This window comes from Polypterus senegalus, chromosome 4 (genome assembly GCF_016835505.1).
Source record: "Polypterus senegalus isolate Bchr_013 chromosome 4, ASM1683550v1, whole genome shotgun sequence".
Taxonomy (NCBI): domain Eukaryota; kingdom Metazoa; phylum Chordata; class Cladistia; order Polypteriformes; family Polypteridae; genus Polypterus; species Polypterus senegalus.
This window is the reverse complement of record NC_053157.1, coordinates 161,798,108-161,820,782: the sequence shown is the minus strand read 5'-3', so window position 1 is coordinate 161,820,782 and position 22,675 is coordinate 161,798,108. Positions and strand designations below refer to the sequence as shown.

At 36.2% G+C, this 22,675-nt stretch overlaps 1 protein-coding gene across 5 annotated transcripts in view; it reads left to right on the top strand.

The window, feature by feature from the left end:
- Nucleotides 1-18,973, top strand: part of ppargc1a (peroxisome proliferator-activated receptor gamma, coactivator 1 alpha) — a 1,188,791-nt gene extending 1,169,818 nt beyond the window's left edge. For all 5 annotated transcript variants that reach the window (XM_039751582.1, XM_039751585.1, XM_039751583.1 and 2 more), the window contains 3 exons: nucleotides 5,243-5,364; nucleotides 8,408-8,559; nucleotides 14,704-18,973. In XM_039751582.1, the coding sequence (XP_039607516.1) occupies nucleotides 5,243-5,364; nucleotides 8,408-8,559; nucleotides 14,704-14,807 (378 nt within the window). In that variant the 3' untranslated portion in view covers nucleotides 14,808-18,973. The remainder of the gene's footprint in view (nucleotides 1-5,242; nucleotides 5,365-8,407; nucleotides 8,560-14,703) is intronic.
- The last annotated feature ends 3,702 nt before the right edge of the window (nucleotides 18,974-22,675 follow it).

The window sequence follows — 22,675 nt, the reverse complement described above, 5'->3', positions numbered from 1 at the left end:
AATGGGTGCCTATTAGTTGTGTATTTTACATAAATACATGGAATTAGTAGATGGCCATAACAGAGGCTTGATATATGAGTAACATTTATTGCAGCATTTTCTGATATACAGGAGGCAGTGTTTTTCACTTAGGTGCAAATTAACAAAGGACAGTGCAAGCAAGTGCTTCAAATGCAATGAATGAATTTTGCACAACTAGCAAGCGTAAAATACTCTCTTCTCCTTGACTGAGCTCTGCCCTGACCTTGGCAGTGAGCACCTCTTTTTTTCCATTTAACTTAGTTCTCCCAAGAGTTCCTATACTTACTCAGTGCTTTACTGTTAAAAAAAGAACTTCTCTTCGCAGTGGATCATTGAAGCTCTCCTGACATATAGCTGTGTTTCCCAGTAGCCTGATTACCGGATAGAAACCTAAGATGTAGTGAAGCCTGTTTTTTGTGTGAAGTACAGACAGTTCATATTAGTCCCGTCACCTTGCCTGATGAGAGTCTCGCTTTCGAGGCTCATTTAAGGACTTTCTGCAATCACATTCTTCCTTAGTTCTAGCCTTGCTGAAAGCAACATGCCATTCAAAAAATATTATTTGCATGTATACCACATTATTCGATGCCTTTTGTTATTCTTTTAAGAGTAACATTTGATTAGTCAATCAATTATTCATTGTTTTAATATACTTTAAAGCTTTTAGTAAAAAAAAAAAATCACAGAAAACATTGCAACACAATGTTAAAAATAATACAGTGCAATAATCGCTTTAACAAAAATGTCTTTGGATATTTATAGATACTGCACTTTTTCAAAGCGATAAGCCTTAAAAAGATAGTCATTTTGTTTATTATTGTGCATACTTCCACTATGCAACCATGTCAAACCTAGTAAAAAAAAAAGTGCAAATGTAAGATGTATAGTAAATATGCAGTATATAGAAAATATGTGTATATACTGTGTGTGCGTGTGTGTGTGTGTATATATATATATATATATATATATATATATATATATATATATATATATATATATATATGGGTGGTTTTAAGTACCACACTCTGAAAAATGTTATTGCATAAGCAAATGACAATTATTTCAGTTAGATAGAGAACAGTTCCATGAGCATACTGTATCTACTATATTTATTTGTACCATGTATACCTTGCCATTTTTACAGCATTTGCTTTTTTTCTAAAGATTTTAAGCAAAATGAACATTTTTATATTGGAGCAGCCTGAAATGCAATTTTGAGTTTTTCTGTCTCTAAAAATTCACAGCTCATGAAATTGTTACCTTTATCCTTCTGAGAATAATGTGGTGGCTATTTACTTACAATTGATTATTCTTAAGATATTTTTTTTCCAGTGGTATTGCAGTCTGGCTCCATGAATTCTAGCAAATACATAAGCCTTGTATTATATTAAGGATATCACATCAATGACAAATGTAACCTCTGTGCTTTTAAATCAGCACCGGACAATCTTTTAGCATCTCTCTCCTTCTGAAATACTGCAAATATGTTGTAGCCAAACCTGCTAAATTACCCCAATTCAAGTTTAATTGTTTTGCCTGCTGCTTACTAATTGTGCTTCATTAGAATAATTAATTTTTGCTAAGCAATTTCATTTGTTTAGATTTTACCTGTTAAGTACTGCTGTGCTCATTTGAACTACTTTCACAATTATTGGTAAGCACCTCTGTCTAGAAACTAAAAGGAGAAGAGTCTGCTGAACCCTGCCTGTTGCATAATTTTATTTAATTTTGTTTTCCCTTCTCCAAAAGTGTGATATATATAGTATTTCTTATGGCATTCAAGATGATATATTATTACTTTATTGTAAGTTTGCTTTTGAAACACACTTAAACTGGATAACAATATTTTTTTAAGAAGTGCAAAATATTGCCTGCTTAAGTGTCTCTAATCTCTTTTTTATCTTCCTACATTTGTCATGTGTAGAACTAGCTAGAAAGGGCTAAGGGCCCTCCTGTACTCTATTATTAATACAGCCTGTGATGGAGGCTGTGATGGAGAATTTCTGTAGGTGGCGAGCACTGGTATTTTGCTGGACGTCTGTTGTGTAGGTGGTAAACTGGAAGGGAGATAGGACAGTTCCTTGTGGTATTGCAGTATTTCATTCGACCTTTTCTGACAAACAGTCCCTGAACCTCATAAACTGCTGTCTGTTGCCCAGGCTGTCCATGATCCACAAGATTGTGGATGCATCAAAACACATAGCCTTGAGCATCTTCCCTAGTCAATGAGGCAGAATTGTGTTAAAGGCACTGGGAAAAATCAAAGAACATGATCCCAACTGTTGTGCTGGCTTTGTTCAAGTGGCAGTAGTGGAGCATGTACTTCAGAGCATCATGCACACCTTTAGGTGCCTGTTATACAAACTGCAGAGGATCGAGATGTGAAACCAGGGGTTGTAGTTGTTTCAGAACCATTATCTTAGAGGTCTTTATGGTGTAAAAGTAACAGCAAAAGTCCTTGATGTAACCCACAGAGCTGACTGGCACATTTTAGTACCCTGTATCTGATTCCATCTAGACCAGCCCCCTTGTTCGCACAAAGTTTCCCCAGCTCTCTCCTCATTTTATCACCAGAGACAGATAGTTCAGGAAGTGGAAGGGGACTGGAGACCACAGGTGTGGTAGAGGGTAGAGATAGCATTTGGAATTCCGGAACCTCCTCAGCTTGCAAAGTGCTTAGTAGATTATTCCTGTTTTCCTCCCATATTCTAAGAAATGTGTGTGTTAGATTATTTGGAGGCAATAAATTGTCCTGGCATGAGTGTATGTGCACATATGTGTGAGTGTAGAGTGAAGTGAAAATGAGAGTACTGACTCTGAATTGGACTTGTGTCCTATTTAGAGCTTGATTCTATGCCTCCTCTGATGCTGCTGAGCTCTGTGTGTCCCTAAGCCAGATTAAGCAGGTTTGAACATGTATGTTTGTATTTATATTTTAAGTACTGTAATTACTGTGCATTGGCTGTGGTTTACACAATGAAACAAAACCTCCTCAGCCTCGGAATCCAGTTGTCTACACGATTTCCTTGAATAGGAAATACTCCACCTTCCATAGAGAGAGGTTCTAATTGTAGGACATTTTTACTAGCTGAATTAAAACTACTGTCGGATTGAACAATAGGATAAATCAGGAAAATGTTGCCTTCAGATTGTTCTTAAAATGTCTGTTGTCAGTATTAATTGTAAAACCTTTCTTTATTGTCAAAGAAATGTTTAAATGAGGAAATGCATTTATTATGTCTGTTGACATGACCTTCATATACTATAATAATATCATGTAATAGTTTCCTTACTGCAATTTGCTTTGATATACTTTTGACTCTTAACACATAATAAAAATAAAAGTCAGATTCTCAAATTTGGAGCAGATCTAGCGTTTTAGTTGTGGGAAAATACTGGACTGGGATGGTTTCATTGTTGAATGACAGTGATTACGGACCAGATAGTCAACTAACACAAATGCAAAAAAGTTGCAGTGGAGCTAAGGGCTATGAAGGCATAAGTCATATAATCAGTTCTGAAATGTGATGGAGACTGATTCTGAGAACAGGGTGATAATGCTATCCTCCCAAACCGAAACTGAAATAGAACTGATGAAAGTTTTTACTTATGACCACTAATTATTTGACTACAGCTTATAACCACGTACATTGAAAGCTCACAGTTTGCACTTGGATGCTGCTGACATATTCTAGTTATCTGTGTGAACTAGTTTTCATTGTTAACATTTGGTATTGTGGGATAGTTTACTTTGCTATGTTAATAGCTTAAGGGCGAATGAAGAGCAAACTTGTGGGCTTTTATATAGAAATCACATGTGTTATATCAAAAACTTAGAGAATATTTGTAAAAAATAAATTGTTCAATATCAAATATGCATTGTGGACTTTAATGATAGTTAAATGTTTAGACCATTTATCCAAGAGAATTGTGCATAATATGGGAATCAACTGTAGATTGGGTGTCAGGCCACTGTAGAACACAAGCACTATACTCCCATAGTAACTCATCCTGGGCTGATTTACACCGGCTAGGTACCATATGCACACACACACACACACACACACACAGATTTTTTTGAGAAAGTAGGAGGAAACCCAGAGTACCCAAATAAAAACCCACATGTAAATGAGACAAAAATGCAAAATTCACACAGGATGTGACCAGGCTAGAATCTAATATAAGACTGCAGCTGTGAGAATGCAGCACTAAACACTATGGCATCACGTCACATGAAGTGTTGTCTCAAACATGTTGCAGTATTGTTCCATTTGCCAGAATTACTATTTATCATCTCTAGTTCCTATACAGTAATAACAAATGCACGCACACATACATTTGAATTGATTTTTATGAACATGTCTTTACAGTTACACTTATTTACTAGTGAGGCTACATCAATTATATCTTTTTTATATAAGATTTGAAAGAGTATTGCAAATTTGTTTAATAATCTATAGATTCATTCCCAAATAAACACCCCCCACACCACCACCACCATTACCCTCCACCCAAGTATCACCCTGTCCGGCTACAAAAGTTCCTTCTTTCCCTCTTGAATGTTTTTCCTTCCTTCCATACCTTATAACAAACATTATTAGTTTTTAGTAAAATCAAAAAATAATTCTGTCAAAAACTACTCTGATATGTTCTGTAATATATATCTGTCAAATCTTTTGCCATTAGATTAGAAAAGGGAGAAGTCATTTTTTTTATTTGGTAGCAGTCTCAGAATGATAGTCATTATCATCTTTAGAAGCTACTGTATACATTTTGAATAACTGGTAAAAATATCCCCGTGACCCTGTATTCGGATTCAGCGGGTTAGAAAATGGATGGATGGATGGTAAAAATATTTTTTTTCTATTAATTCTGACAGCGGATTTTAGAAATTAGGAGCTGAGATTCTTTGTTTCTTAAAGCAAGCTGACTACCAGAGGCCTGGTTGAATTTAGCCATTGCAAGTGTAAGAATGACTTGTCGTGTAAAAATATGTTTGCTGTTCAGAATGTTTGGCCTCATGCAAAATATCACAGAGTGGGGAAGAAAAACTACTAATCATGGCTTGCTTTACTGCATAACAAGTGGTGTTTATTAATGTGAACATAGTTAAATAAACGTTAAACAAAATAACAACACTAATCCGCAGCATTCCGTTGTGAATCTACTAGTTAGTAGAATTGCTCTCTATAATTTCCCTTTGTTCTTCTTAAATCATTAGGAGGAAAGGCGTGTTGTGTATGTGGGTAGACTAAGGTCTGATATAACCCGGACAGAGCTGAAGCGTCGCTTTGAAGTTTTTGGTGAAATCGAAGAGTGCACTGTAAACATGAGAGATGATGGGTAAGTGTAACTAAATTCATTATTCTTATGGTAAACAGCATTTCTTCACATTGACTGCTGTCTCAACCTGCATTTTTTGGTATTTTTTTGTACAGTGGAAAGAAATGCATGAGTGATAATATTGCCCATGTGTTCAGCTGGGTTTTGTTGCCAAAGACTTCAATTAAGACATCTAATAATAATAGTAATAATAATTCTTTACATTTATATAATGCTTTTCCCACCACTCTGTGCCTGTAGTAGACACACATGGTTAGCAGGTCCTACAAGATCTGTCCTCAGTTACAAAAAAAAGTGGTTTGCCATAAAAGATGCTAATAATCAAAATAATTTTCAGTTTAACTATGGATATACTCTTCACCTCATCTCTACATTGTGCATCACTGAAATACATATTACTTCTATAGAACATTTTCTGTATGTAATGATATTAAATTATGCATACAGTATTATGTAGCATGTATTTAACCTCAGTATTCCACATGTTGAGTCATTAATCATTTTTTCCTGGAAAGCTTACTAAGTTATAGAACATGAAACCATACTACAGAAATCCTTCTGTCTTCTGTCTTGTAGTGTTATAAAAAATATTACTATTTTGGTGCAGTAAAGAGCACAGCTGCTTCACTGTCACTGAGTCCAGAGTTCAGAATCTGTCTTGGTCACTGCTTGTGTGAGGTGTACACATTATTACTGTGATTGCCTGAATGTTTTAATAAGATTATGCATTTTTCTTCTGCTTCATGAAAATGTGCAGGTTAGATTAACTGCCATTTTTAAATTGAGCTTTTATGAACAGAGATGATCTATGAGGTATCCTGGTTTGGTTCTTGTGTTGCAGCCAATGTGGCTGGGATTGGCTCCATAATCCCGAGTTAAACAGTAAATGCATTCCTGGATCAGCTAGACAAAGCAATGACAACATTTATCATTTCTGAATCCACATCATCAAATTCAGGTTTCCAGTGCTGGTAACTTTCCCAGCATCATTAGGTGCATTCCAGGAACTAGCGCTAGATGAGAATGCTGAGTGAGCAAATGGTGCTTCATATGAACTACCCCTTTGAGCACTTGTAATGTTAAACAGAATGTTTTAAAAAGTCTAAATGTCTGTATCTGGAATCAGCTCCTCATCAGAGTAAATTAGAATTTTAAATAGCATTCTTTCTAAGTGAACACTATCATAGAGCATGCTTATGATAACACATCCTTTTACTTATTTTACAATCAGGTTAAATTTCTTGGTTTAACTTTAAGAATACACTTGTCCATTTCCTAGTAGATAAAGGTAATCTCATTTGGCAACTAACATGCAAAATTATACTTTCTCATGATGTGTTCAATGACAAACATAAACTAAAGAGTATTTTTAAGAAGAAGTAAATATATCTGTAGTTATGTTGTTTGTATCAAACCATGGTCAAATGATAAGAACAAATGTTGCAAGTAATGAAAAGTATATTAAATCAGGAACATATTGAGTGTGAGCTTAACACATCACATCCAGATAAAAAGAGATCTGTGTAACCCTTTCAAGGAAAGATTGCTGCTAATTATTCTGAGAAGGTTTGCAAAGCCATTTTGAAACCATGTGAAGTCTATTATTTCACATTATGAGAGTAAATCTATAAATCTGGCAGTCTATCCAGGATTGGCCATCTCTCTAAATTTTGAACAAAGATTTGACCCTCTGATGCCCCTGAGGTTTCTTGGAACTCCAGGGTTACTTGCATGGTTCTGAAGGTCACACACACCCTGGTAAATGTTAAACTCCATGATACCACTATTAGGGAGAGAGTCAGCAAAGACGGGTTTCATGTATTGGAAGTGTGCTGTACTCTGCCTCACCATTCCAAAGAAATTGGGCTCTAGAGGTTGCTGCATACTCTCCACAGAGCAGTTAAAAACAAGGCAACTGTCCCAAAGAAGAACTCCTTTAGGCCAAGATACTATTAAGGCTGTGAGTGAGTGACATCACTTAGATATTTTCACACAGTGTCAGAGGCTACCTCACTTGAGAATTGTTACAGTACCAGAGCCATGAGGAAACCTCTTTCTAAAATGAAGAAAATTGCTGAATATCTTCAAGCACACAGAGAACTGGAATAAAACAAAAGGATGTCTGAACAGTGTGTTCTGCATTTGTTTAAAACGTACTGATTTAGCCAGACATTACATTCAAAACCTCTCACCAGCACTAAGGCCTGATAGCGGTGAGGAAAGATGATTATTTGGGCCAACCTGGCTCCTTCAGAATATGGACACCTGGTTGGGATTACCATGAATTCCTCCCTATACTGGAGGAAAATGTAAAACTACTTCCTCAGCAGTTAAACAAAACTGTAAGTCAGGTGATAAAACTGAACAGTGGTTTGAAATGTGAAAGAAAATCTTACACAGAATAGATAAAAAAAGAGTTGCGCATAATTTACAAGAATGCCCTTCCCCATAATGTAGATAAGGCAGTTTTACAAGGTGCAGTAGTCCAGAATTCTCCCAAGTTAATGTTTTCAACTGATCAAATGTTTTATTCTGTTCAACTTCTGCATCTTACCTTTCCTTTCATCTGCTACCCACTGGATACTTTCAAAAACTAGAACCAATCCTATATTCTAAGAGGTTTCGCTTACTGTATGTGATAATCAAGGTACCATGTGATCTAGTTATGCAAATAAACTCTTTTTTTTATCATAAAAGTGTGTGATAGTGTGATATATAGAAGCAAACATAAAAAAATTTTTATTAAGTCTGACTTGACTGTATGGAATGTTTTTTTTTTCTTTGTTGCATAGATAGGTTTGACTTAATTGTATGGAATGCTATTTTCTTCCAGTAAAATTAATATATATATATATTATGTATGAGAGAGAGAGAGAGAGAGCAATATAGATCCTTACTGCATTCGACTAGCTGATAGGTAAAACGTTTACTTAAAAATACTCACTAAACACCTTCTTTCATTAGAAGTGTTCTCCATAATTTTAATGTATTTCTCTTTTCACATATTAATTAGAAAACCAAATATATTTTATTCTTTCCATAGAGATAATATTGGTTTTATCACCTACCGCTATACATGTGATGCCTTTGCTGCCCTTGAAAATGGACACAGCTTACGTCGGCTCAATGAACCTCAGTTTGAGTTGTGCTTTGGGGGATGCAAGCAGTTCTGCCAATCAAATTACACAGATTTAGGTAAGGTTTTTTTTTGTTTCTTTTAACTGAAAAGATGTTGATTAAAGGTTATATTATATGAGAAGATGGCCTGATGTTGTAATCCTGCTCCAGACACTGTCTATGAGAAGACTGCAAATTCCCCTGTGTGTTTTTTTTTTTTCCAAATTTTCTTCTCATTTCTTATAGACCCTTGCAGTACAATAATTAGTGACTCTACATTGGCTCTGTATATAGGAGTGTCGCTGACTGTAATGGACTGGTATAAAATCCAGTGTTGGTTCTCATTTTGCATCTGATGCTGCAGGGATGGGATTCAAGACTAAAACCCAAAATTGGTCTAATAAATAATGAACTGATGTGTATACAGTAGATGAGCATGATCGGTAGTAGCTATAAGTTAGTTAAATTTCCTACAGGCTGCATACCTCCTTCAGTCTGTGTGTAAATGCCATATTTCTGAAAGCAAGAGACCTCTTTCATTTATTCTTCTATTTTAAATACAGTTACTCTTCTAATGTGTTCATTCTATTGAATAAAAACCTATCACAGTATGTGAATAGCATTTTAGAATTGCTAGTTGCAATTCTAGGATATACTAGTATACGCTGATATAGAAAATTTGAATGAATCAGTGCATTGCTATAATTTTATTATAAATGATTCCCTTCATGGTCTTTGTTCATTTTAACTTCATTTTTCTAAATCAGATTTCATAAGCTGTTTGCTCCCGTAGTTTCTTCAATGTGAATTCCTTTGAAAGTCACCTCTAGTAGACAATGTAAATCATTGCTTCTGGACTGAATTTGAAAAACCACCAGAGTAAAGAAACTAGTTTTTAAAATAATTATCTAAACAACAGAAATTGTCATCATCTTCAGGTAATTCTGGAGAATCTGCTTCATAGCCACCATGCTGTGTTTCAGGTCTGTCAATGAACACAACCTGAGCTGTCTTATTGGCCAGAAAAATAATAACTTCATGAACATTTTCCATATTTTAGGATGCACACTTTAAAATTTTGAAAATTATGTGGTTGTCAGAGTTCTCTGTTGCCTTTTTCCATTTTTGTATTGAGTATGCAGTAATAAACTGTGGGTTAACTTATTTTCCTCAGTATCAAAAGGAATTCTCTGACTTAGGCAAATTTATTATACTTCTAGTCCCTTGCCTTGAAGATATAGAGGAGTGTTTTCCAGGTACTCAGATACATTATTTTTATAGTTAAATTTCATTACTCCATTACTAGTGCCCATCCATATCCTCGAGTCCAATAGCCTTCTTTCTCCTTCCGCATCTTTATATTTTGCTGTACTCTTGTGGTTGTATATAACCTTTAACAGTAAAATGTTGAAACAAAACAAGTCTTAGGTTTAAGCCATTCTAAATGTCTGTATCTGTTTAATTTTTCAACATCTGTATAAGTTTACAAAGCTATTTAAATTTTACTTTTGATTGTTCAAACACAAATTAATCAAGAAAACTAAAACTTCCATCAATTCTAGGCAGTGAAAACCGCAGTGAAATCATCTGCACACATATAATATAACAAGTAATAACAGTAATCTAATACCTGGGTCTCCTGGGCACTGGAGCCTGTTCTGTCTACATCAAACACAAAGCCCTGCAAGGTTTGACAGTCCATCTCAAGGCCCACCTATGTACACATGAACACCTACACAGAGCCAATGGAGAACTGGCAGTTTACACAGACAGAGACTGTATGCCCATTCCAGACCTAGGATGCTGCATCTATTTAGCAGAACCCCTAAGAATGTTGTGCTATCCTAACTTAATTGCAGCTGTTATGAAAGTCTTTTTGTCTGAGACAAAAATGGTTATGCATTAAACTTCTGTCCTTAATATGTTTGTTATGTTTAAGTGGTGGTTAGAAGTTGTCAAGTGCTTTTCTACAAGAAATGTTACCATAGTCTGTTTTTCTATAACAATTTGAGCTACATTTTAACATGGAGAAAAATCATGGCTAGCTAAAGCACGGAGATTACAGTGGAAAAACATTCTAAACAGCCCCTTGTTTTTTGGGGCCCAAAATACAGCAGAAATTCATTCCTAATTGTATTTAAATGTACAATGTAAAGGCTGAATATGCTAATTGTGAAGTGTTCATCCATTTTATTTTATATCCTAATCCTCCCACTTGGAAAAATAGGTTAAGTCATGTAGTAAAATAGAGTAGCTATGACAATTAAAATGAATGAATTACTCCCCCCTCCACCCCTTCAAATTGAAGTGCAGTTGAAGTGATCCACTTTCTTTTTGCCAGAAGAGGTGACACTGACAGGTCACAAAGAATATGGCTTGCAATTGCATCTGGCATTTGTAATAAATAATTCTGCAGGTTGGCAAAATGGAATTATTACGACACACAATGCCAACAATGAAAGCATGAAAAATGGGAAGTCATTTGTTCCAACACTCATCACAATGAGTTCATTAAAAAGAGGACTGGAGAGACTGATTGAAGTGCTGACAGCTACTGTGTAATGTGGTGATGAAAGCCAGAATTATCCTGGGGTCCTGAAGGACACTGTCTTGTTTTAGTGGGAGTCTTAATTAAAGTGAAATGCGGCAAGTTACAAAAGATGATTGTAATACTAATCTCGAAACCTCCCCTAAAACAACCCTGGGCGGTTGAAGTTTAATAATTGCTGTTTCTCCACATAGTGATGTAATGGCACCTAAGGTGTTTGAAATTTTTGTGGGCTCGGCTTCTTCATATGAGGTGGGGTTTCTTTCGAGATCTATGTGTGTGACACGATGATGCCCATTCTTGACATTTTAATATCTTGTGACCTTTGAGAATGGAATAGACGTTAAAAGTGATTTCCCTTGCTATCCACAAAAATGTTCAACCTGAATGAATGGTACACAGCAGGAATGTGAATTGCTTTACACTTTAATACTAAATGTCACATGCTGTGGGGCTATGCTGCCACAAGTTTGGAAACACAGTGCATCAATCTGTATTTTCACTTCATTTAGTATGTTGCACGATGGAGATGAATTACATTAGTAAGTGTGGAAAATAAGATGACCACTTGATGTATTTGAAATGTTTTGAGGTGGAGCCTTTTACTGTGCATCAGTTTCAGATTCTAGAAGACGTTAAATGTAGATGGACTATTCATCCTAAGCACTCTGTGATATAACGGTGTGCTTACCCTTGAACAGGTGTTTTTTTTTTTCCTTTTAATTTTTGGACTTCTCCTGTGGAATTAAACAATCATAACCTTAAAAGAATGAATTATGAGACTTACTTATTAAGCTTGTGACCCCAGATCTAAACAGAATCCATCAGGTTGCTCATTATCTTCTTTCATAAGGAAAACATAATCCATGGCCTTTTGTATTTCTTGTGCAGGAAGACCGTGTTTATTCATTTCTGTTCTGTATTCAGGTGCACTTCTCACTATAGGGGCGCGCTGTCTGATACTGAGCACCCGTTGGCTATTGTCTTGGATCGCAATCTTGCATGTGCCACGTCCATTCCCATTTGTCATGCTCTTTAAGCGTATCTTGGGTTGGTTTGGCACCCCATTTGTGCTGCTGTCTGCCAAAAGAGATAAGACTGTTTTATTTATTATCAGTGTTCACATCAAAATGCATGTTTCACATTTGCTAGGTTGTCATATGCTCTGTAGTAAAGGCTTTTTCAGCTCCTTTCCCTGTTGAATTATGCAGAGGTAATGTCTAAATATCTCATGTAATAGTTTTTTTTAAGTACATTGACAGTGTGCTCTATTTGCTTAGGGTACTGAAGGAATAAAAGGAGGCCAATAGTATACCATCTGAATTGTCACAGAGATTTTAGTTTTCTGTCAGAAGCCTTGATTTCAAAACATATCAGAAATACTTAACTTAATACTAAATGTTTCTTTAAAAAGGATGAATAAGTTCTTAAAAACTTACCGACATATCTGCATATAATCCTGCCATTTCAATGGCGATTCTGTGGCTTTCATCACTATAGAAAAGTCTATTAATTCTGTAATTGCGAACACTATGGAAATCTGGTTGGTTGTATAAGTTGTACATTAAATTTTTAAACCACTCCGCACATTAATTTTGTTTACCAGTAAATGCCATCAAGTGCACAGCTTTAATTTAGCTCGCTGCTGGCTTTGTGCAATTGTCAGGTTTAATATCTGAAGCAACGTGCTGTGGTCAGACAGTTATACCATATGTATTGAACATGGAAAGCATACGTTTTAATGAATAACATCCAGTCTCTGAAATATTTACTAAGAAATGATGAACAACATCACATTCTGCTACAACTGAGAAATAAATTGCAGTTCCATGCACTAGCCAATCCACTACTGGTCAGCTTCAGCATTTTATGCAGATATAATGAGTGTCCCTGTTTTATTGCTTAATGTTCCCATCATTCCATCCATTTTCTGAGTCCCCTTATCCAGGTTTTAGAAATAAGGTATCCAAGCCTACTCTGGTTCTAAAGCTGATTCAACTCCATATGAGACAATATTCCAGTGCTGGACATCCTCGTAAGAACACTCTACATCACCCATATTAGTTTAATACAAAGTCACTAGAATACCTATTATGTACATGTTTGGGATATTTTCCATCACACACCCACTTCATGGGCGCCGCCTACAAATAATGACCAAGACTCCCAAGACTCCGGGCACATATTTCATGGAGCATGCTCCTGCTTTCCCAATGCCATATCTGCTTCTCATGAGTCACTTCCCTTTTACCTTAGCATATCACCGTGTGGATATCTTTACATAGCAGTGGTAGTACTAATAGCACTATTATCACACACACAGAGAACAGTGAAATTCTTATTTGCATATCCAACCACCATACAACATGTCACCACTGTCTGGCACCATGAAATGTACCAAAATACATAATATTATCTGACAAGAAAACAAATCCACTTACCCAGTAAGAATGGAGTAAATACATGGCATATTACCGGTATAATGGCTAGTTCATAGAGGAAACTCCTCCAGTGTAATGACATAACTGTTCTCCAACCCTAACATATAGACCACTCAGAAGATGGGAATGGCATATTAAACGGTCCATTGAATATGTGGCACATCTTTTGTGAGTGTGATGAATGACAAGCAAATCATTGTCAGAATTTTAAGGCACAGAATATGTCCTCCTTTGTGTTAGACATTTACTGACAGTTTATTTGGCTTCTGATTTGTCACAAAAGGTTGGTTAACAGATATCCATGGATGGATAAATGGATATCCATGGATGGATTCAAAATACACTGTATGAGCCACAATACTGTAGTGGGTGACTGAGCGTGAAGGATGTCATATGAGATGCAAAGGCAAACACCCAAACGGCACTCTCTGTCTCACTCTGCTGGTCTAACAGCTTTGTTTTGGGCTCACCACGTTAGCTGGTTGCTCCCTAAAAAGAGGTATTAGAGCCAGAATATTTATGGCCAGAAAATGCCCTTCCTGGAACCAGCCTCCTCGACACCTTTTATGACACACATTGAAATGTTGACTTAGGTCAGATTGGTATAGCACAAAAAAAAACTCAATACTAATAAGTACATATGTCATTTTAAGAACACAAAATACTTGCATTCCCCAATACCTTAAACCAGGAAAACTCCCACCATCTTTTGAGCTTCCTTGGACAAATGAAACACCATTCTACTAATTATGAGCACTGCTTTGTGCCAAGGTCACATTTGTGTTTTACAGCGTAATGTCTATGCAGTCAATTACGTCATACAGTGGTGGCCGAATGAGTGTCAGGAATCTTATCACCTGAATTGTAAAGGCAAGTTAGGCACTAAATATTTAAATGTTGATAAAGGAAGAAATGCTACAAATGACAGGTGACCATTCAGTCGACCATACTCATTTAATTAGCTAATTGCTAACGTGTGTAGATAGCTCAACCAGAAACATTTTTTAAAGCTGTCCAGGTTTCCGCTTTGACTGTTTTTTTCTCTATGTTCAAATAAATTCATCTTATTTAACCAGCAATTTATTGCCTTTCTTAGAAAACGTGTCAGTGTCTTTCCAAGCTTGTCTTATAATTGTTTTCTTTTCTGTCTGTTTTTTTGTGAAGATTACATTTAAAATTAAATATTTGTTTCCCAGAGCTCCTGGAGCTGAAACTTCTGACTCTTTATTTCAGATTCCCATTCAGATGATTTTGATCCTGCTGCTACTAAAAGCAAGTACGACTCCTTGGATTTTGATAGCTTGCTGAAAGAGGCTCAGCGTAGTCTGCGCAGGTAACTAATCTAAAACTTGCCATAGGCAGAGGGATTCATAATACCTCATGGATGTTCCGTCCTTCAAGAAGTAAAACTGTCATGAATTTTACACTCTTATGTATGGAAGAAAAAATATATATATATATAAATAAATATATATCTTCGTGAAAATAAAGTTTACATGAACACAGCTGCTGAGGAACTGAAAAAGAGTGATTATCAAACAACAGTGATGAAGTCATCCAGACAACCAATAAGCCGTCATACCGAAACCAATAGTTCAGTACATTAGTACATAAAAAATGTCAACGGAAGATCTTCCATGCTCCTGCAAATAGCTCTGTGACTGGTGGAAATGTGCAGCTTGTTCAGTTTATCTTTTTTTCTTTTCCCTGATGTTTTGGATGTGGTGTTACATTAAGTAATAAGAGTTGGGAATAAATACAAGGGTTTGTTTGTTTGGTTTTTTTTTTTTCAGACTTTTTTTGGACTAAATTCTGAAAAAGCAAAATATAGTTGCAGAAGAGCAAATTAAATGGAGTATTTTTTATTTTGTGTACATAAAATGACAAAGTTGTTTATTTGTTACAGCTATGCACTGTAAAAATGCAGCCTTCTTTTCAATGATGCTGAAGTTTTCTTAATCAAGAATGTTAAATTGCAGTTATTAAAATGTTGAAATCTTATATACCCCAAATCATTTGAAGAACTAAAGATGTGCTGATATGATTGTATGACAATGCGAGTGTGGGTCAGAGGTTTTTTTGTTTAGTTTTTTTTTTTTTTTTACTTTTCATTCAAGGTTGTCAATGTCCTTTAACCCTGTTTAATGTGGTTGGAGTATCATTTTTGGCTTCAAACTTGCCGAATCAGTATTTTATCTCTTTCACTTGTGTAAAGTACATCTTTCTCAGTTTGAAGTTTCTTGTTGGTTTTGTATTTTTTTAAAATTATGTGAAGCTTTCCAGTGGCTAACCATGGAAAGAACTGTTTGTGTGTGTTTATGTGCTATATATAGTACAGTAATTTAATTCAGCTTTACTAAATGAAGATGTTGATAATCATTAGTTGCATTCACCTATGTTCATGGCAATCAGTCATGCAAAACAAATTCATTCAGTATCATCATGAATCAAGTGATCCTCCTATCATGATGCTTCTCCACCTTGTATGTTTATTTTAGGTTATTTTTCCTAACCCTCTCATTAGCATAAACCTTTACTGGGCTGTAAGTATTTTGTTTCTGGGCCGTATTTATCTGTATTTATTTTTTACTTAAAAAGTTTTATAAAAATATCTACTTGGAACATACAGAGCGTAATGCATTTAACTATTTATTCTGTTAATTATTTAATTTTTTTATTTAATATTTGAGGATAAAAATGTCACAGAACATGCATAAATGGGGCATAGTGCTATTTCATGCCTTATTATAAATGACAGAGCAACAGCTAAAGTTTCTATTTTCATAAAAAGCACTATGTTAGCCACTTCCCATGCTTACTTACAAATGTTTCCTGCTCCACTTATCTGTGCATTCTGCTTCAAGTTCAGCATCTGTTGCTTGTAGGATTTTCTGGCTTATATTTGCTTCTGATTTTCTTTTTTTAATTATAGTGTTTAAAGCAATAAGGGTTAAATGGTTTTCACAGGTACTTTGTGTTCCTAGCATAATGCTCTGGGTGTTTTATAGATAAGTTGCTTGATAATGTGAATGCCAAACAGAGGTTTACAGTTTTCTTTCCTGGATTTTTAAATCTTATCTTTGTTGTATATATATATATATATATATATATATATATATATATATATATATATATATAAATTATAATAGTAATATTGAAAACAGGAAACGCATAACAAAAAAAACAAACAAAAGCAATAAATTATTTTTTAAAAAATTCAAAAGCTAGCTTATGTTTATGTGGTCCTGTACCAGGCACGTTACCCAGTTTGCTCACAGACGTTTTCTAGGAGTTCATTCCAGTCTGTCATAACACAATTTTTAATTTCCTGCCCATAATTTTGAGCTCATCGATATTCAATGCAAATTATCTAAAGATGTGTTGGCTATGCTGTGTCACAGTTATTTCTATGCCTCTCTTTGTGGTCTGCCTTTTGTCTCTCTCTTTTCTATCTTATATTTATGTAAAAATATATACAATATGTGTGTAAGTATATAATATATATACTGTACACTGATCAGCCACAACTTTAAAACTACCTGCCTAATATTGTTTAAGTCCCCCTCATGCCGCCAAAATAGCTCTGACCTGTTGTGTCATGGACTCCACAAGTCTTCTGAAGGTGTCCTATGGTATCTGGCACCAAGATGTTATCAGCAGATTCTTTAAGTCCTGTAAGTTGTGAGGTGGGGGCTTATTTTTCTAGCACATCCCACAGGTGCTTGATTAGATTGAGAAATGAGGAATGTGGAAACCAAGTCAACAATTTGACATCTTTCTCATATTCCTCAAAGTAATGTCCACATGAAGGTCACAACCCAAAATCTTCAAGCAGGATATTGCCCAGGACATCATACAAGCTCTCCTGGCTTGCTTTCTTCTCATAGTGCAACCTGCTTCCAACTCTTCCCCAGCTAAATGATGTATACACACCCAGCCATCCACTTGATCTAAAAGAAAACATGATTTGTCAGACAGGGCTACCATTTTCCAGTACTTCCGTGATCCATTTTAGGTGCTTTAAGTGGTGGACAGGGTTCAGCATGGGCACTCGGACTGGTCTGTGGTTATGCAGCCCCATGTGCAGCAAGTTGCGATGCACTGTGTGTTCTGACATCTCTCCCTCATGGCCAGCATTACATTTTTCAGCATTTTCTGCTATGGTGGCCCTTTCGTGGTATTGGAGCAGACCGTCTAACTTTTGCTCCCCACATATATTGGTGCATATGCCCCTGCTGCCAGTTCACTGCTTGGCCTTTAAAGGACCATTTTTGGTAGATACTAATCACCGCAGACTGGGAATACTCCACACCACCTACTATTTTGGAGATGCTCTTACTCAGTTGTCTAGCTATCACATTTTGGCCCTTGTCAAAGTCTGTCAGATCCTTAACACTTGCCCATTTTTCCTGCTTCCACACATCATCTTCAAGAATTGACTGTTCACTTGCTGGTTAATATAATCCACCCCTTGATAGGCACTGTTGTGACAAGATAATGTTACTCACTTCACCCGTCAGTGGTTTTAATATTGTGGCTGATCAGTGTTTGTGTGTGTGTATATGCTATTTATATATACACTTACACCATATACACTGTATATGTATGAGGTTTTATACAGTATATATTTAATATTAATACCCTTGGCAAAAGCCACTTTATTAAGGGAACTGAAAGTTCCTTTTGCTAGTTGCACTGCAATAATCTCTACAATATGTTTATCAGTGACAAAAAGCCAAACAGAAGCTGTACTTTGTTTACTTTCCTAGTCATGCTTACAGTGAAGGTGAAATGACAGTTACCTTTAATATGAGACAAAAGATAACCTCTACTTGTGTCCCATTGATTTTGTATTTTGATTGTATCCGGCATTCAGGCGATGACGAAGCTCAATTACCTCAGAAGTTATAGAAAACTTCTGAGAGAAACCTTATTGATTCCGGTGTACCTATTTGCATCTCTTTGCAGATGAGAGCTTTTTTATCTCAAGTGGAAAAAAAAAAAGACTGTAAAGCCAGTAAAGAAAACAAAAACTTTATTTTACTTTGTGTTTAATTTATATCTTCCTCCCTCTCCCTGTGTTTCTTTCCTTCTTGTCTGGAGCTTGGGTAATGGTGTCCTGTTCCATTTTGATGGCTGCAGCTTTCGTCATTGTAAAATAAAATCTGCTTTGTAAATTGCGTAGAGTAGCAATATTATATAACACTTGATGATTCAATATTTTAACTGTGTGACAGACTTTTTAATAATAAGAAATTCTGAAGAATATGGCACTGCTTAATGTCTGTGGGTGAACATACTTTTTGTTGGTAGAACTATCCCAAGGGAGAGGGAGTGTGAGCTGTCTATCTGCGTCCTGTCCAGGTTGCCTTCCATTCACCAACTCTTTACTAATATCTTTGTGGTTCTACCCATTGTATAAAATTATTGTGATTTATTTTTTTTATGTGCAATTCTCATCAGCATCACCAAACTAATAAAGGGAAACACATGTTTCAAAGTACTTTTCTCTGGTGTGTTCATATAAAAAAAGTTTGGGTACTTTCTACAATAAAGGAATATCGAGAATGTTATGGTTGTGTAGCACTGGAGATGGTTTCATGGGAGCTATGATTACAATCTTTTTAATCAGTTTACACATTGGGATGGAGAAGATGCAGAAATACACACATGGAATCCTTTTGTAGAGATAAATTAAAAAAAAAAAAGTAGAATTAGAACAATCTGGACAAGAACAGGCCATTCAGCACAACAAATCTCACCAGTTCTTTCCACTTAATTCCTCCAAAACAACATCAAGTCAATTTTCAAAAGATCCTAAAGTCCTACTGTCTACCACACTATTTAATAGCTTATTTCATATGTCTTTGGTTCTTAATGTGAAGGAATATTTCCTAATGTTTGTATGAAATTTACCCTTAACAAGTTTCTAATTGTATTCTTGTATTCTTGATGAACTCATTTTAAAGTAACAGTCTAGATCCACTGTACTTTTATCCCTTCATGATTTTAAACACTTCAATCATGTCACATTTTAATCATCTTTTGTTTAGACTGTATAGGCTCGGCTATTTTAATCTTTCTTCATAATTCATCCCCTGTAGCCCTGGAATCAGCCTAGTCGCTCTTATCTGGACTTTTTCTTGTGCTGCTGTGTCTTTTTTATAGCCTGGAGACAAAAAACTGCAAACAGTACTCCAATGAGACCTCACCGGTGTTTTATAAAACTTGAGCAGAACCTCCTTGTACTCTACACATATACTATATAACTTAACATTCTGTTAGCCTTCTTAATATCCACTATGACCTCTAGGTCTTTTCCATAAGGGATACTTTTAAATTTCAGACTTCCCATTGTGTATTCAAACCTAACATTTTTACTACCTATCTGTAATAGTTTACATTTACTGACATTAAATTTCATTTGCCACCAGTCTGCCCAAGCATGTATGCTGTCCAAGTCCTTCTGATTCAACAGATTCCAGATATCTGCAGAACTGCCTTTCTTGGTATCATCTGCAAAATTAACCAGCTTGTTACTTGTATTCCTATTTAAATCATTTATATTTATTTAAAAAAGCAGCGGCCCTAGCACTGACCCCTGTGGAACACCACTCTTAATGTCAGCTAATTCTGATAAGGTTCCTCACACTGTAACCCTCTGTTGGTCCAGTTTTGCACCCCTGTACAAACAACAGCCTGAACACCCACTTCTTTTAGTTTGAGGGCAAGCTTTCATGTGACACCTTATCAAATGCTTTCCATAATATTACATGCTCCACTGTGATTGTATCCTGTTGGTGCTTTCTCATAGAATTTCAGCACGAACATCCCCATGCTGACTGTTCCCTGAAATGTAAAAATATTTGTTGAAAAAGGTACATTTTTTGCCCAAATGCAGTACATATTCAAGCCTAAAGTCTAATATTTTGTTGCCTTTGTCAGGTACATTGGATTCCACTTTGTAGCTTTTGGTGTTCCCTTGCTGAATTAGCTCAATTTTCATGTTTTTGTGTTCTATTTGGTAAAGCTGTATGCATTAAAAAGAAAGAAAATACATATTTAGCATCTTAATAACCCTTATAAATGTATATGCTTAGTAAATATTTATAAATTCATGAAGGATAAAAATAAACTGCTTATTCTTTGAGGGTTATAATTGCTAACTTAAGCATTCTCAGACTTCTACAATGATTTCTCAGCTGTAAAATATTTTTCTGGTTTATTCAATTTTTCTGGTTTATTCATCTCTATATTTTAAAGTTGAGAAATTTTGTTTGTAACTCGTAATTCTTAAACATGGTTAGCTTACCCAAAAATGATTATATAGCTGTGGCAGAAACTTCTGAATCTAAAGTAGTTCCAGCCATCCATTATCTAACCCGCTATATCCTAACTACAGGTTTATGGGGGTCTGCTGGAGCCAATCCCAGCCAACACAGGGCACAAGGCAGGAAAGAAACCCTGGGCATGGTGCCAGCCCATCACAGATCTAAAGTAGTTCCCAATAATATTTACCATCCACATACAAAATTCAATGCAAGACCTGATGAAGCTTTGCTTAAAAGGGGGCCATATAAATGGCTAGAGTGCTATACAACAAGGATTTTACCAGGCTATTACATTAAACACTGAACAATTTTGATAAATGGCATGCACAAAGAATTAAAGATTACTAGAGACGTTGTCTGTGCACATTGCTTTATTTTTTTCTTTCATTCCCATTTACATTCCGTATGGTTTTGGTTCTCTGCTTGGCATATTGTTTTGGAGTGATGCTGAAGAAAGCTCATCACGTCACAGAAGTTTCTTCCATTTTGTCTGAGCGATGTTCACGTGCTTTACAGCAAAGTGCAGGTACATCAACACTTTTTATACACAACTGTTTGTTTGGTCAAGTTGTCGTGTTCAGTTTCTTCCACCTTTGCTGTGAAGGACTGTAGTGTCTTAGGTGATGCCATAAACCTCTTGGTGATCTCCCTGACTCATTCTCTTCTTACCCCTATATCTCAATTTGGAAGAAACTCTCCCATTTGTTGATTCCAAGTGGTGCCATATTCTTTCGTTTTTTGTTTTTTTGTAACATTTTTCTAGGGATTTTCCATTCTTTTCAGTCCTCTGACTGTTGTTTTTAAATATCTTAACCTTCATTTGAATGAATGCCCTTTGTCTTCATAATGTTCTTTTGTTAAGACCTTCGAGAGACAGAGACAGCCAACCCAAACTCCTTGCTCATCAGATTCATTTCACCTAATTGTGTGACTATGAATAACAACTAAACACCACAAGTCCGTTTAGGTATATGTGTTGTGGAAGTTGGGGGCACTATCGCTCTCTTGAACCCTCAGGTACCACGCCAAACACCAGGTAAAAGTGCTACAATTATTCTTTTTATGATAATAATTACGTGCACCAAGCACCCTCCACTCCACACTATTCATAAATAACAATAATCACAATAAATCAATCCTCCACTCCCAGACGCGTTGCCCTCCTACCACCCAGCTCAGCTCATTGTCTGGGAGTTCCCATGGTCCTTTTATAGTTCCCGACCCGGAAGTGTTTTCATCCTTTAGTCCATTATTCCTTATCACTTTCGGGGCAGATAAAGGTCCTTTTTTCTCACCGCAGAAGTACATCATTCCTTCTGCTCATATGACTTGGAAGTACTTTCGGGGCATAGGGCAAATAACACTCCCCAAGCCTACCTATAGCAGCTCCTGGTGGTCCCCATGGTATCCAGCAGGGCTGTCCACTACAAAACTACAATGTCCATGAGGCTCCGCTGGAATTCGGAGACCTTCCATGCCGCTGTGAGGGCTCTCCCTGGCGGCCTGGGGGTATCGGCCAGGATACAAAAGCGGCCATGGACCACAGTGCGAAGTTTGTGAAGTCAGGACCTGAAGAAGTGAAGAGAGTCAACAGGCGAGCAGAGATTTGTAACTGCAAAATCAACAGATCAATGCCTTCAAATCAGTAAACAAAACCCTAAATTGTTGTCGATATTTGTGGCACAAAATTAATTTGGCCAGGAACTCAAGGTAAGCACATGCGAAACTCTTTGTTCTTTTCTCTACAAACTCGCTTGAGAATCAAATTACTCAGCGCGGCCTTTATGCCTTCTTGCTGCTGAGGTCATTTCCTTAGCAAAGCTCCTATAATGGTGGCATCCATAAATGTAAAGATGGTTTTGAAAAGGACCTCA